General features: G+C 57.3%; 1 protein-coding gene across 3 annotated transcripts in view; it reads right to left on the bottom strand.

The window, feature by feature from the left end:
- The window catches only part of MINDY4 (MINDY lysine 48 deubiquitinase 4), a 161,594-nt gene that overhangs the window by 10,282 nt on the left and 137,741 nt on the right, over positions 1–13,571 (bottom strand). For all 3 annotated transcript variants that reach the window (XM_082631676.1, XM_082631678.1, XM_082631677.1), the window contains 4 exons: positions 12,432–12,495; positions 9,240–9,401; positions 2,753–2,933; positions 2,105–2,177 (listed from right to left, as the gene is read on the bottom strand). In XM_082631676.1, the coding sequence (XP_082487802.1) occupies positions 2,105–2,177; positions 2,753–2,933; positions 9,240–9,401; positions 12,432–12,495 (480 nt within the window). The remainder of the gene's footprint in view (positions 1–2,104; positions 2,178–2,752; positions 2,934–9,239; positions 9,402–12,431; positions 12,496–13,571) is intronic.

Below are 13,571 nucleotides of genomic sequence, written 5' to 3'. Positions count from 1 at the left end.
GGAGGAGAGGCCAAGGCTCAACCCTGCCCAAGCTCCTCCCGCGACAGTGAGCAGGGACAGACAAGGGCAGGGCAGGGACTCAGCCTGGACCGCCTGCCCCAGGCCGAGGGCTCGCTTCCTGTTGTGTGCAGCCTCTGCAGATCATTTCACATGCCGTCATTTCACTGGTGCATTTCATGGCACATGGCCCCGGGGACGGGGGTAGGTTCTGGGAGAAGGGACAGCTGACAGAAGAAGAAGAGGTGCTCCGGGCCCACGTTCACACTCAGATGTCTCTGGACTGAGCTCCCCGACAGACCAGAGCCCCAAGGCATTCTCAAGCACTTGCCAATTAGGGCTGAGCCCAATCCCCAGGCCCCTGGGAGGTGCCTGGTGAGTCGAGTCCTGCAGCAGAAGCATTCTTGGGGAAAGAGGAGTTACTCCAGACGGGGGCAGATGCAGAGGTCTGGGGCGGCGGGCCACCCCTGGGAGGGGCACAGAGACAGATGCAGGACTTCAGCGAGGGGTCCCAGGGGTCCGGAGGGGGGCTGGAGCCTGTGCCCAGGGTGCGGTCCAGAGCCCTGCTGGGCAGGTCCTCCTGCAGGAAGGATGCCCTGTGGCCTCCCACCCCGTCCTGCACAAGGTGTCACCTCCTTCCCCCATGCAGCCCTTCTCTCATCACTCTGAATGAGTGGCCCTTTGTACATGAAAGGAAAGGGACCTGCATGTGCCTTTAATCCTCCCGATGAAAGAAACGCCGGCACGTGACCCCACAGGAATGCTCTGTCCCTGGCCCAGTGGGCGGGCAGGTGGACGGGTGAGCAGGTGGACGCGTGGGTGGGGCGGTAATGAAGATGTCACGACGTCTCCTCCACGTCCCCTCCCTGGGGACACAGTCCCTGGGGACTGTGTATGTGGAGTCCTCTTTCTCTCTTTGGCTCCATTCAAGGGCTCACTTGCCCGTGGGTGGGCAGCGGCCCTAGACTCCAGGGGAGTCCGCTGGATCGCAGGCGGTCAGAGCCGCAGGGCCCCAGCCATGGCCTACATCCTCCACCCCAAACCCCACCATTTCACAAACAGGAAAACAGAGGTTCCGCCCAAGGTCACAGAGAGTCAGGAGCGGCTGAGACAACGTTAACGAGGGCGCTCTTCACAATAGCCGTGTGAGCCAGGCACGGCCACTGCCCCCATTTTACAGATGACAAAGTGAGGTATAGACAGGAGAGGTCCAATGGCTCTCAGCCAGAAAGCAGCAAGGCCAGGATTCAAACGCCAGAACGCATGCTCACCACACTGGCAAGTTCTAACGCTTCCCCACTGGAATCCAGGTCTCCTCCCTCCCCCAGGCCTGCCCCTCCCACTGCACCCTGAGGCCTCCAAGTCACCACCCAAAGACTTTGTGATTCCCAACGGCTACAACCGCCAGTCCGCGGGGTGGGGGTTGGGGGGACGGTTGCTGCCCCAGCCCTGGGGCCTGGTCAGAGAACTCCTATTCACCCGCCTCCCCTGGCCTGAGCCTCAGTTTCCCTTAAAGACTGAGGGCTGGGTGAGACGAGCCAAGGACCCCCGCCGGCAACCCCACTGCCTCTGGGGCACCTCCACTCAGTGTTCAGACGGCCGCACCCGCACCCGCAGAAGGACAGGGGCTGTTCCTCCCGCGTGAAGGTCGCTGCTCCAGGAAGCCACCTCCGAGCACACCCTGGCCGCGCTTCCGATCCTGCCCGAGCTCCACCGCCACCACCAGGTAACCTCACTCGCTCTTCCTCCTGCGGGCCTAACAGCACTCAGCACACCTGGCAGCTGCTGCCTGGAATGAGGGGAGCTCTCAGGAGGCACCAGCTCACCTCCACCCCCTGCCACGGGGCATCTTGGGGAGCTATCTGAAGACACGGCATCTCGCCAGTCGCACACGTCTCCCTGGGCCACGGTGACCACAAAATGCCACATACAGACAAACGCAAGCACTGTGTCTTTGCAGTCTGCAGGGGTCCTACCGGCCCCTCACCACACCCCTCCTAGTTGGGACAATCCAGGAACCCATCCCCCTCCCTGCAGGCCACTCCCAACCACTGCTCCTCCCAGCCACTCAGGCAAGGCCCCAAAGCCACAGATGGGCCTGACTCACTTGGTTCTGATGCACAGCTCCAGGGGAGGAACGAGGTCGTTGTCTCTGTCCTCACGGACCGTCTGGGTGGTGTCTGGGGAGCGGCGGGGAGAGAGGCACACGCTCATCAGCCCGGAGCCCACGTTCACCCCGAGGTCAGCACCAGCAACCCTACTCCTGGGACCTGACTCTTCCGGTACCTGCCCCTCTTCTCTTCTTATTTGGACCCTCCCTGGTTCCTGCCCATCGGTTCTGACCTGGACACCACAGGTGTCCCTGCTCACTGGCCTCCCACCTCCAGTCTCCACCCCACCCTCCTGCCCCCTTTCAGCTACCAGAATAATTCTTTCTAAAAACATGTCTTAGCCCACCACTCCCCTGCTCCAAAACCTTCCGTGGCTCCCCACTGCCTGGAGAATAAAACCCAAACTTGTTGCCGTGATACTGTCTGCTATGTAGTCTCGAGCTCACCTTGTACCCTTAAGGCCATCAGTTTCTCAAGGCCCAGCTCCGGCCCCCTCCTGCAGGAGGACCTGCACACACTCGCCCTCTGACCCCCCCAGTCTGCGTTGTTCTCTGACTGCCCTGACTGGGTGTGCTAAGGCCGGCGTCCCCGACTGGTCTGGAGGCTCCCTGGGGACGGACAGGGCAGGCAGGGAGGCGGCGTACCAATGGTCAGCCGGATCTGCTCCTGCTGGCTGGCCAGGCCGTCATAGTAGTACAGGTCAAAGAGCCTCTCGGTCCTCCAATCTTGCAGCAGCTCCAGCTGCGGGCTGAAGAGGACGCTGAAGTGGCTCTCACTGCACACCACCCAGATGGGGAACCTCGGGGTCTTCAGGAAGCAGCCGACCTGGACGAGGGAGAGGGAGCAGACAGAGGTACCTAATACCATGCGCCATCCCAGGGAAGCGGGCCAGAGCATCTTCTGTCCAGCCCCAGGCCCAGGCTGACCTCAGCGAGGCCCCGTTGGGGATCCCAGACCCTGTGTGAGGCTGGGGCCCCGTCTGCGGCTCACTGACACAGAGCTGTCCCTGCCCGCTCAGCCCGCTGCTCGCAGGTCCTTTGCCCCACAGGCAGTCACATGGAGATACCCTGGCCTGAAAGCCGGGCGTCGCCCCCCGCTTCATCTCCCACATCCAGCTGGTATGTGGTGCTTGCCCACCCTGCCGCCCAGCCTCTCCTCCCCAACCAATGACCTCCTAGCTGGCTCTTCCATACCCTCCCCTCCCCAGCCACAGCCACACAGAACCTCTCACCGGTCCTCAAACTAATCCAGCACGGCAAGCCTCATGCCTGTACGTTCACTGTTCACCCGTATACCTCTCCTCCCCTAGGGGTTCTGCATCGCCCAATCAGAGAGCACGTATCATGTCCCGCTTCTAGTCCTAGGTACTAGGTGCTAGGTACCCACCCTCCTCTGCTGCAGTGCATCACTCTGCCTCACGATAAGCATGTATGCCTGCCTCTGGCACGGACTACACCCTTGGACCAGAGCAGGGGGTATAAGTCAACATAAGCAAATGTTTGACGAATGAAGGTCCTTGCGAATGAAGCGGAACTGGAGCTAGGACTTTAGCTTGAAGACAGGTGGGGCTGGAGCCACAGGGCGAAAAGGAGGGAGGGCCTCTGGGTGAGCAGGCTGTGGGTGATGCCAGAACAAATGTCCAGAGTCATTCAGGAGAAAAGCAGGGCATCAGGAAAGAGCAGGGGAAGGGGAGGATAAAGAGCTGGAACTTCCTTCTGAGGACGGAGTCCTTTGGAAAGTTCCCAGCAGAGGACTTTCATGGTAGAGGGGTGTTGGGAGAAGGCAGATGCACGGAATCAGCATCAGGGCCTTCCTGTGGTTCCGCCTGCAGAAGAGAGAGGCGTGGCGGGGCCCTCCGAAGGCCTGCTCAGATGCCTGGCTGGTCTGCCCCTCGGTGGCCAGACCTCGACGCACTCTCTCGCTGTCACCTGTGACTCTCCACCCCGGGCCCTAGTTTATTCATTTCTGTACGTGCAGTGGGCCAGCTGATTCGGCCTAATCCCCACCAGCCCCAAGGAGATGTTTGCATGCTCAGGTATTTACAGCCACAGCCTGTGGATTAAGGAAAGAATGGGAATTATTTTTCCAGTGGGGAGATGGGCATACTTTCTCCGGGGCCCGTCACAGACGACTGCCCGGCCAGTCTTCCTCGGGCCTCTCAGAGCCCACCTGGAGCTGGGGTGTCCCGGACAAAGGGGCTGTGCTCCGGGGAAATGCTTGCTCGTGAACCTCCTACAGAGGGTAGCAGGGTGAACTTCACGAAGTGTTCACTGTCTCATTGCCCAAGCCCCCCACCCGCCCCCTCCACCTGGCCCCTTGGGCCCTCACCCCAGCCCCCTGTGAACATTAAAGTGTGACTCGCTCCTTGGTGGAAACGGTGGGGGGGGGAGGTGGAATTAGTTGTCTTAAACGATGTGGCTGGAGGTGCCTAAACCCCACTGCAAACTTGGCCTCCATTCCAGGTTAAAATTCCAGGCTTTTCTGGTGAGGGCATCACCTCGAACAGGGAGCCTTAAAGACTGGGAAGCCAGCGCTCATTCACTGCAGGAAAAAAGAGCCATGCAGCCCACCAGGAACAGGCGTCTGCAGAAACAGCCACCCTGAATTTTCCAGCAGAGGGACAAAAGGGCAGCTTGCCATTTAAGCAACAGTCAAAAGATTAAGGGCAAAAAAAGCTGCCCGGGGAGTTTATAAATGAGTTTTCTCATTCAGGAGCCCCTCCCAATTGGGTGACATTTTCCAAAGATGAAATTCACTTCCTTTGGATTCTGGGGTAGCTGACCAAAAGCCTAGGGCGAGGAAGGAGGGTGGGTGGGCACATTTCCTCCAGCACAGCCTCTCTCCTGGTGGGTGAACGTGCAGCACAATCAGGGATTAAGGTGACCCTTGAACAACGTGGGTTTGAACCGTGTGGGTTCACTTATACATGGATATTTTTCAACAGTAACTACTACAACACTACGCGGTCCGTGGTTGGTTGAATCATTGGATGCAGAAGAACGGCGGATACGAAGGATTGACTATGAATTATACACAGATTAACGCCCGTGCTGCTCAAGGGTCAACTTGTACTTTTACCTGGATTCTTAACATCTTTTGCAGGAGTGAGGTGTGTGAATGCCCCCAACCCAACCATGGACTGCCAGCTTCGAAACCCTAATTTAAAAGGATCAACATTTGATTGCTGGCAGAGTGACAGTCTGTCATCGCCAAGGATGACATCCATTCAACAGGAGTTATACTTTGGTCCCAGGGACCGTGTGAGACAATGGGTCAGTGGTGAAGTACCCTGGAACAGCCTGTCCTTATGGGGTTAGCTGCCGAATGAGGAGGAGATAGTAAACAAAGAATCACACAGACACATTTGCACCACATTTCACTGAATCTAAGATGCCATCAGAGTCACCATTATTATTATTATTATTATTATTATTATTTTGCGGTATGCGGGCCTCTCACTGTTGTGGCCTTTCCCATTGAGGAGCACAGCCTCCAGACGCGCAGGCTCAGCGGCCATGGCTCACGGGCCCAGCCGCTCCGCGGCATGTGGGATCCTCCTGGACCAGGGCACGAACCCGCGTCCCCCGCATCGGCAGGTGGACTCTCAACCACTGTGCCACCAGGGAAGCCCCTAACCTCTTCTTATAAGGATACCAGTAGGCTGGATTTGGGCCCAACCTTACGACCTTCTTTTACCTTAATTACCTCTTTAATGGCCTTATCTCCAAACACAGTCACACTCCAAGGTACTGGGGGCTAGGACTTCAGTAAATGAATGTAGGGTCGGGGGAGTGGGGGGAACGGCACAATTCAGCCCATAACAATCTCAGAGGACTGGGAATGCACAGAAGGTTGTTAAGCAAAGGAATGATGTGACTGATCTACTCTTTTAAAGATCACACTGGCTTCAGTGAAGAAACAGGATTGGAAGGAGGTGGGGACAGGAGCCAGTGGCCAGCTGGGCCATCACAAGTGTCCAGAACAGCGATGCTGGTGGCTTGGATAAGGGTGAAAGTGGACAGACTTGAGAAACAACTTCGGGAAGGAGCCCCACGACCTCTTGATGGATTAAATGCGCTCCCGGTTTGAGTAACTGGGTAGATGGTACTGTTTGCAGAGCTGGACAAATGGGAGGAGGAGGATGGTGCTTATAGAGCTCTCCCTGCCAAGCTCAGCCTTTGCCCAGGTCCCTTCCTGAAGGCAGCAATGAACGTGACCTACAGGTCATGGGGAAGCCCTGAAGTTAAACTCCCTGTGCCTTGCTGTCCTTCCCTGGCCTCTCAGTCCCCCATCACCACTGCCACCACAAGCCGGGAGGGGCTGGTCTTCCCAGTGCAGCCTGCAGTGCAGCCCATCCTCACTTTGCGCTCTGGGATGGAGGGAGTGAGGGGGAAGTCAGATGGGCAAGGCAAGGCCAGCCCAGTGGGTCAGCGATGGCAGATTGGGTCCTGTAGGACACAGCCATGCTGGGGCGGGGGGCTGGTTACTTACGGCAGCGGTGCATTTCTTGGCCCAGAGTTGCCTCTGCTTCCCCCGGGCACAGCCGGAATGTGGGTCACCTGACAAGCTCGCTGATAGGCAGGACCTATCATCCTCCCACACACATACTCATGAGGGCCCCAGAACCCTGGCTCCCAGACAGAGGCCGCGCTGAGAAGCCTGGAGATGGGCTGTGAGTGAAGGCGGGCCTGGTTCTGCCGTCTACATGAAAGATAGGCTTCAGCCTTATCAGAACAGCCCCGCTGTGGACGCCATGCCCAGGCAGCCCCAAACACCAGATCTTCCCCAGTGACCACGTCTGTACTGCCAGGTGGAAGAAGTCCAGGTCAGGCTGAGAGGGGGCCCCGGCTCTGGGTCCAGGTCTGGGCCTGGAGGCTAAACCTCCTTGGATTCCCTTTCTGTCTGACGTGGCTAATCATGAAAGCCCCAAGGAACTCAGTGACCAAAGGGATAGCGGGTGGAGTTATGGGAAAGCAAAAGTGCTTTGTCTAACTGCCAGGCCTCTGCCTTCTCCTTCAGAGGCCCAGCCTTCAGTGAGCTCTGGAGAGTAGGAGAGGAGGCCCTGGGGTCCTTCTTTAGCGGGGCTGCAGTCCCAAGGCAGAGGAGCAAACCATCCCTTGCTGCGGGGAGATAATACACCCAGTCTTCGAGGAAGCAAACAATAGCAGAGTGGTGGTGGGGGGGGTGGTCTATGTGGATTCAAGGATCATTGTAGGACCTGAATTTGTGCAATCAGCATTTTGTTCCAAGGACAGGATGATGCCCAACTGCTGTTCCGGTCAATTACCCTCAACAGACCGAAGGAAAATAGTTTACATTTTGACCAATGCCCTCCACACGAGAGTGAAACCAGGGCTCATGGTAAGCCTGGGGATTCTGCGAGCCTGGGCGAGGTTACCTCTCAGCCCGCGGAATTTTGGGCTGAATGCCTTCAGAGCCCACCCAGGGTCTGATGCTCAGGGTTCCTGGTGCTTCTCACGGGCCACGTGGCTATATTCCTGGGGTCCCTCCTGACACCAGCACATCTGGGAAGGAGTCACTGTCACTCTTTTCTCCCCAAGTCTTTGGAACCCACAAGGCTGCTTCCTGTCCATGGGGGTGGGGTGTCACCCAGAGGCGGAATCTGGGCACAGGGCCACCTGAGCAACGGCGTTCCATGGGACAGCACACCCAAACATGTGATCACGCAGGAAGGCCATGATGAAACTGAACCGCCCTGCATATCCATCCACCTAGCATACTCTGAGTATCCCTTTGGGTCAGTCTCTGCATCCCTGGTTCTGGGGATATAAGATGAATGGGGCCTCATCCTGACCCTCCAAGCATCTTTGCTGGGCCGGTCACCAGAGAAAGACCTCCTGCTACCCCTCAGGACAACCCTTTCATGTAATCGACCACAGAACAATGTCTTCCCTGGAGACATGAAAACTGAGGCTCAGAGAAGGTTCGACAGCAGGCTGGGACAAGAACACAGGGCCCAGTGGTCCCCTGCCCATGTTGCCCAGAGATACTGTCACCCTACCCCGTGCCCAGCTTCACCTGGGGGTCCGGCCCTTTCTAAGACCCTGGCTGCAGTGAGAGAAAAGGTAGAGGGACCAATATACTTGCAAACAGACTGAGTAAGGCCTGTTATGGGTTGAATTGTGTCCCCCCAAAAGATCTGTTGAAGTTCTAGCCCCCAGTACCTCAGAATGTGGTCTTATTTGGAAATAGGGTCGCTGCGGATGTAACTAGTTAAGACGAGGTTAGCGGGGTAGGGTGGGCCCACAATCCACATGACTGACATCCTTATGAGAAAAGGAGACACAGAGGGAGAAGATGGCCATGTGACACCAGAGGCAGAGATTGGAGTGATGCAGCCACAAGCCAAGGATCACCAAGGATTGCTGGAAAACATCAAAAGCTAGAAGGGACAAGGAAGGCTTATTCTCCCTGTGGGCTTCAGGAGGAGTGTTGCCCTGCCGACACCTTGATTTTGGACTTCTGTTAGGAGAACTTCTGCTCCAGAACTATGAAACAACACGTTTCTGTGGTTTTTTTGTTTTTTGGGTTTTTTTGCAGTATGCAGGCCTCTCACTGTTGTGGCCTCTCCCGTTGGCGGAGCACAGGCTCCGGACGCACAGGCTCAGCGGCCATGGCTCACGGGCCCAGCCGCTCTGCGGCATGTGGGATCCTCCTGGACCGGGGCACGAACCCGTGTCCCCTGCATCGGCAGGCAGACTCTCAACCACTGCGCCACCAGGGAAGCCCCGTTTCTGTGGTTTTAAGTCACCCAGTTTGTGGTGCTTTGTTGAGACAGCCCTAGGAAACTAACACAAGGCCCAAGACCTCAGGCCCTTGTCCCTGGAGAAGACCCCCTGGCCAACACACACACACACACGACAACTGCGGCCACCCTAATGCACGAGCACACTGTAAATCCCTAGAAGTCCCTTTCATGGATCAGCTGGCTCTGGGAGGGAACTACATGCCTGTACTGGATGGCGGTGAAGCTGCAGTTTTCCCATACGCTCCGTGATTGAGACTGGACCCAGCTCCGGGAACTGGAGCCACCTCTCCTTCTCCTCCCTCCCTCCTGTTGGTCCCAGGGAGCCAGGCTCTTGGGTCTCTGGAGGCCCGAGGGCTCGGTACCTGGCACACGCTGTAGTGTTCAAAGAGGGACAGGAAGCCGATGTCGCTGCGCGCGGCGATGCCTTTGAGGAGCGTGATGTTCCCGTTGCCAGAATCGAGCTCAACCACGTCGTTGAAAACATTGGACACGGCTTTCCCGGTCAGGAGCAGATTGACAAGTTCCTGTTGATGAGGGAAAGGGGAAAGGCTTGTCAAGGGGAGTTGGGGAACAAGAGAAAAAGGGTGGAAAAGGAAGGAAGAAAGCAAGGAGGGCGAGAGACCGAAATCAGAGGGGGCCGTGACTTCAGCGTTCCCACAGACCTCAGGGAAGCTGCCAACTCTGCTCATCAAAGTGACTCTGGGAACTCATCAATCCTTATTCCACAAGCATTCACTGGGCGCCAACTGTGCCCAGGACCCTGTGTGTGGGTTGGCTGGGGGTGGGGTGCGGGTCCCGCTGGAGGGAAAGAGTGCCTCCTGACCTCGGGCGTCCGGGTCTAGAGGGGGGACCAGTGCAGGCCTGCACGCCTGAAGCACAATGTAGGATGTGACTGGGGCTATAACAATGTGTGCACAGAGCACTTGTGGTCCACACAGACACAGGACCACATGACTGAGTCGGAGCCGCTTTGTGGAGAAGCAGCATTTGGGTGGGTCTTGAAGTCTTGGATATTTTTTAATAAGCTTTTTGATTTTGAAATAATTTTAGAATCAAAAGAAGTTTCAAAAATAGTACAGAGTTCCTGTGCACCCTTCACCCAGCTTCCCCCAACGATAACATCTTACATAACCAGAGTGCATTATCAACACCAGGAAGCTGACAATGGGGTCACACCAATAACTCAGCTCCAGGCCGTATTGGGATTTCACCAGTGAGGGCGGGGTCTTCAAGGGGGGGAAGGGAAGGAGAGGGTAGCAGGGGCAGGGAGGAGAAGGCAGGCGGGCCCCAGCCTGGGTTCCCGCTCGGTCTCTGCCTCTGTTGGCTGCATGGCTGCACGACTCATGCCTCACACCCGACAGGCCAGCAAGCCTGCCAACCCCAGAACCAGGAGATGGTGACTTGTGGAGCTCTGACTCTCTGGCCATCTCCTTTAGCCAGTGCCTCCGGCACGGGGTTGGCTGCAAGGGCCCTTCCTCAAGCAGAGCATCCAGGGCTCCAACCTCCTGTCAGGAATGTGGAAACAGGCTTGCAGATGGGAGAGGATTTGCCCAGGCCACACAGCTGCTTAGTGACAGAGCCGGACTCCCACCCTCACTTTCCGGCTCCCTCTCTGGTGTCCCTTCCCTCTCCCCTCACTTGTTACCCTCAGGGTACCACCTGGTCAGCCAAAGATTCAAAACAGAGGGCAACCGCTCAGTACACACTGCCCTGCTAAGGAAGGACACACGCGAGCCCAGCCTTAGCACTGGGGCAGGAGCTTCTGTCTAACTCCTTCTGCCAGGGCTGGCGCGTGAGTGAGGCCAGCCCGCAGGAATCTCCTCCACGGTACGTGGGAATGGCCATAACAGCCCTTGCCCATCATAAACTCTGGAGGGCAGAGTTCACAGAAGTGTTTTCCCCGGAATTGTGAGTGATGCGCAGGTTAATAAATCCCTCCGTCCACCCCAGGATCCCTGCCCCAGAGGTAGTAAAAGAGGCCCCTCTGATGGCCGCAGAGGGGCCCTCATTGGAGGGAGATACCGAGGGGGCCTCATTGTGTTCTTGCAGAGGAAACGAGAAAGAATCTGGAGGAAATGTCTGCTCTGAGATACTGCACCTCAGGGCCAGCAGCTGCCTAAGAAAGGCATGGCCTTCTTCAGACACATTCAAGTGCTCCCAGCAGGTTTTCAAGGGGGAGAAAAGGTCCTGCTCCCCATCTGGGGTGTGTCTCAAAACCTTCCTCAGAGCAGGAGGCCTCCTCAAAATGGGGGAGAAAGAGTGACAGGACGCTCCCTGCCCCTAGACTCAAAATCACACAGTGGCAAAGCTTAGCGGTCATCTGGTTCCTTACTACTCAAAGTGTAGTCCGTGGACCAGCGGCATCACCCTTCCTGGAAGCCTGTTAGAAATTCAAAACCTCAGGCCCTGGCCCGGGCCCACGGAATCTGAGCCTCCTCTTCAGCGAGACTCTGCAGTACGCGTGTGCACAAAGTTTAAGAAGCACCGATCTAGTCCAAATGCTTCATTCTACAAATGAGGAGACCGAGGTTCAGGGAGGGGCAGAAAATCGCTCCAGCTCACGCCGCAAGTGAAACTGCCGACACAGCTTGGAATCCAGCCCCAGACTCTGTTCTGCATCCTCTGTACGCTGCTTAACTGCCCACCCCTGGGTCACATCGCTCTCTGACAGCGCATCGGGAAGCTCCCACGGGGAGGACAGGCACCCAGAGCAGGAGCTGGACCACCACTGGCAGTCGCTCAGCCTGAAACCTTTCTCTGGGGGGCAAGCTGCAGCCAACCTCACATCTCCTTGGGTGCCTTGGACAAACCACGGGCCCCAAGCTGGCCCTTGCATGGTACCCAGGTATGTTTTCAGGACTGGCACAAGGGAGCCAGGACCCCTAGGACAACTGGGTCCTCAGCTGGGCCCAGCAGCCAGAGCAGCTCTGCTCAGCCTGTCTGTGCTACACACGCCGCCCCCAGATGCGCTGAGGGTCAGATTTAACTGTGGCCCGGTGGCCACTCAGGAGGCCCTGCCATGCAGAGAAGGGCTCAGACAGTAGTCACGTGTAGCATTTGGCTCCAGTCCTGACACTCGCGGATAGGGTCTGAAACAGATCCCTTTCCTTGTGTCACTGGGTGACTGGGAGGATCGATGACAAGCAGTTGTGCTAAGGGACCCCCTGCCCTCCACGAAGCCACTCGAGGGCCCCTTTGTGCAGATGCAGAGGGGTGGGTCGTCATAAAGACAATGTGCTATACAATCGTAGGGTGCCATGGCCGTTGTCCCCCAAGCTGGGCCTGGAGCTCCCAGCCTATGCCGGGGCTCCGGGCTGGGCAGCACCTGGCTCTGCCACTCTCGCACCTCCTGCAGCTCCGGGCACACAGATCGGGTACAGCAAACTCCAGAAACAGAAGTTAACCTGAGTTCCCTTTCTAGGTCTCCGTGAGGAAGAAGCCCAGCAGAGGCGGGACACGAAAGCTGCTTGGGGAGTGCTGGCAGGGGCAAAGACAGAAGGCAAGAGGAAGGGAAAGGAGCGCCTGACCACCCCACGCCCCCCTGCGGCCCTGACCTGCGTGCAGTATCCGTGTGCTCCAATCAGATGGCTGGTGGGGACGTCGAAGTCCTGGCGGACACTGGAGAGCAAGAAGAAAGGGCTGTTAGCACACCCCTGCCTGATTCAGAATGCCGGGCAAACCTCGAGGGTGGCCAGGGCCTCCCCTCGGGTTCCAGGCTGAGGCCCCGAATTCCAGATTTGGCGGGAACCTGAGCCTCTGTGCCCTGTGCCCTCCCTGGGGCCGGAGTCCGGGGCTCACTCTGCTCTGGGCAATGGCCTCCACTCTGGCCTGCAGAGGGCCACCAGGCCCTCCGCAGACACCAGAGGTTCGTGATGGAAGCATGCCACAGCAGAAAGGGCCCTGGGTTTGGAATCCACGTCCTGCATTCACACTCCCACTGTCGCTTACTAAGGGTGGGGACTGCGACATCCCCTGCCACCTCCAGTCCTCGGTCTGCAAGTCGGTTAAATGGGAGGAATGGCCTCTAATGCCTTCTTGAGTCCTAAAACAACAGCTGCCACCACCTGGGCATAGACCCTGTACCAGGCCAAGTATGACTATTATTCCCTAAACCCTGAGAGACAAACCAAGGCTCAGAGAAGAATTGACGTGCCCAGGGCACTCAGCTCGTGGGCGATGGAGCTGGCAGGAGATCTAGCTGCCAGTCTCCAAGGTCTGTGTTCCCCCCGACCCTAGATCACCTCTGTGGCTCCACCTTCAGAATGGGGTCCCCCTAAGGGCACAAGGTGAAAAGCCCTTTTGCCAAAAGAAACCCACCAAACTGAAAGAAAGAGATTTCTAGGGCTGTATGCTACTGGGGGCCAGAACGGTGCAGAGTGTCAGGTCAGCAATGGCCCTGTCACATGTGAGGTCAGCACCAGCAGGCAAGCCCCCTGCCCCCAAATCTCAAAACCATCCTACCGTCTAGAAAGCCCACCATTAGGACATTATTATTCCTTTTACCCCAAAGTAAATCCCTCGGGAGACCAAGCATTCTTGTTGAACAGAGCCGTGGGACAGATGGGTAACAGGAAAGGAGCTCCCACCTACAGACCGCACTAGAGGACAGCATTTCAAACCTCCAGCCACCCAGTGAAGTAGGAATTACTTTATTTTACAGACACGGAAAGAAGCTCAGAGAGGTAACGCCAGGG

This window comes from Mesoplodon mirus, assembly GCF_964341445.2.
Source record: "Mesoplodon mirus genome assembly, chromosome: 9".
Lineage (NCBI taxonomy): Eukaryota > Metazoa > Chordata > Mammalia > Artiodactyla > Ziphiidae > Mesoplodon > Mesoplodon mirus.
This window is presented reverse-complemented; position numbering and strand designations above follow the sequence as displayed.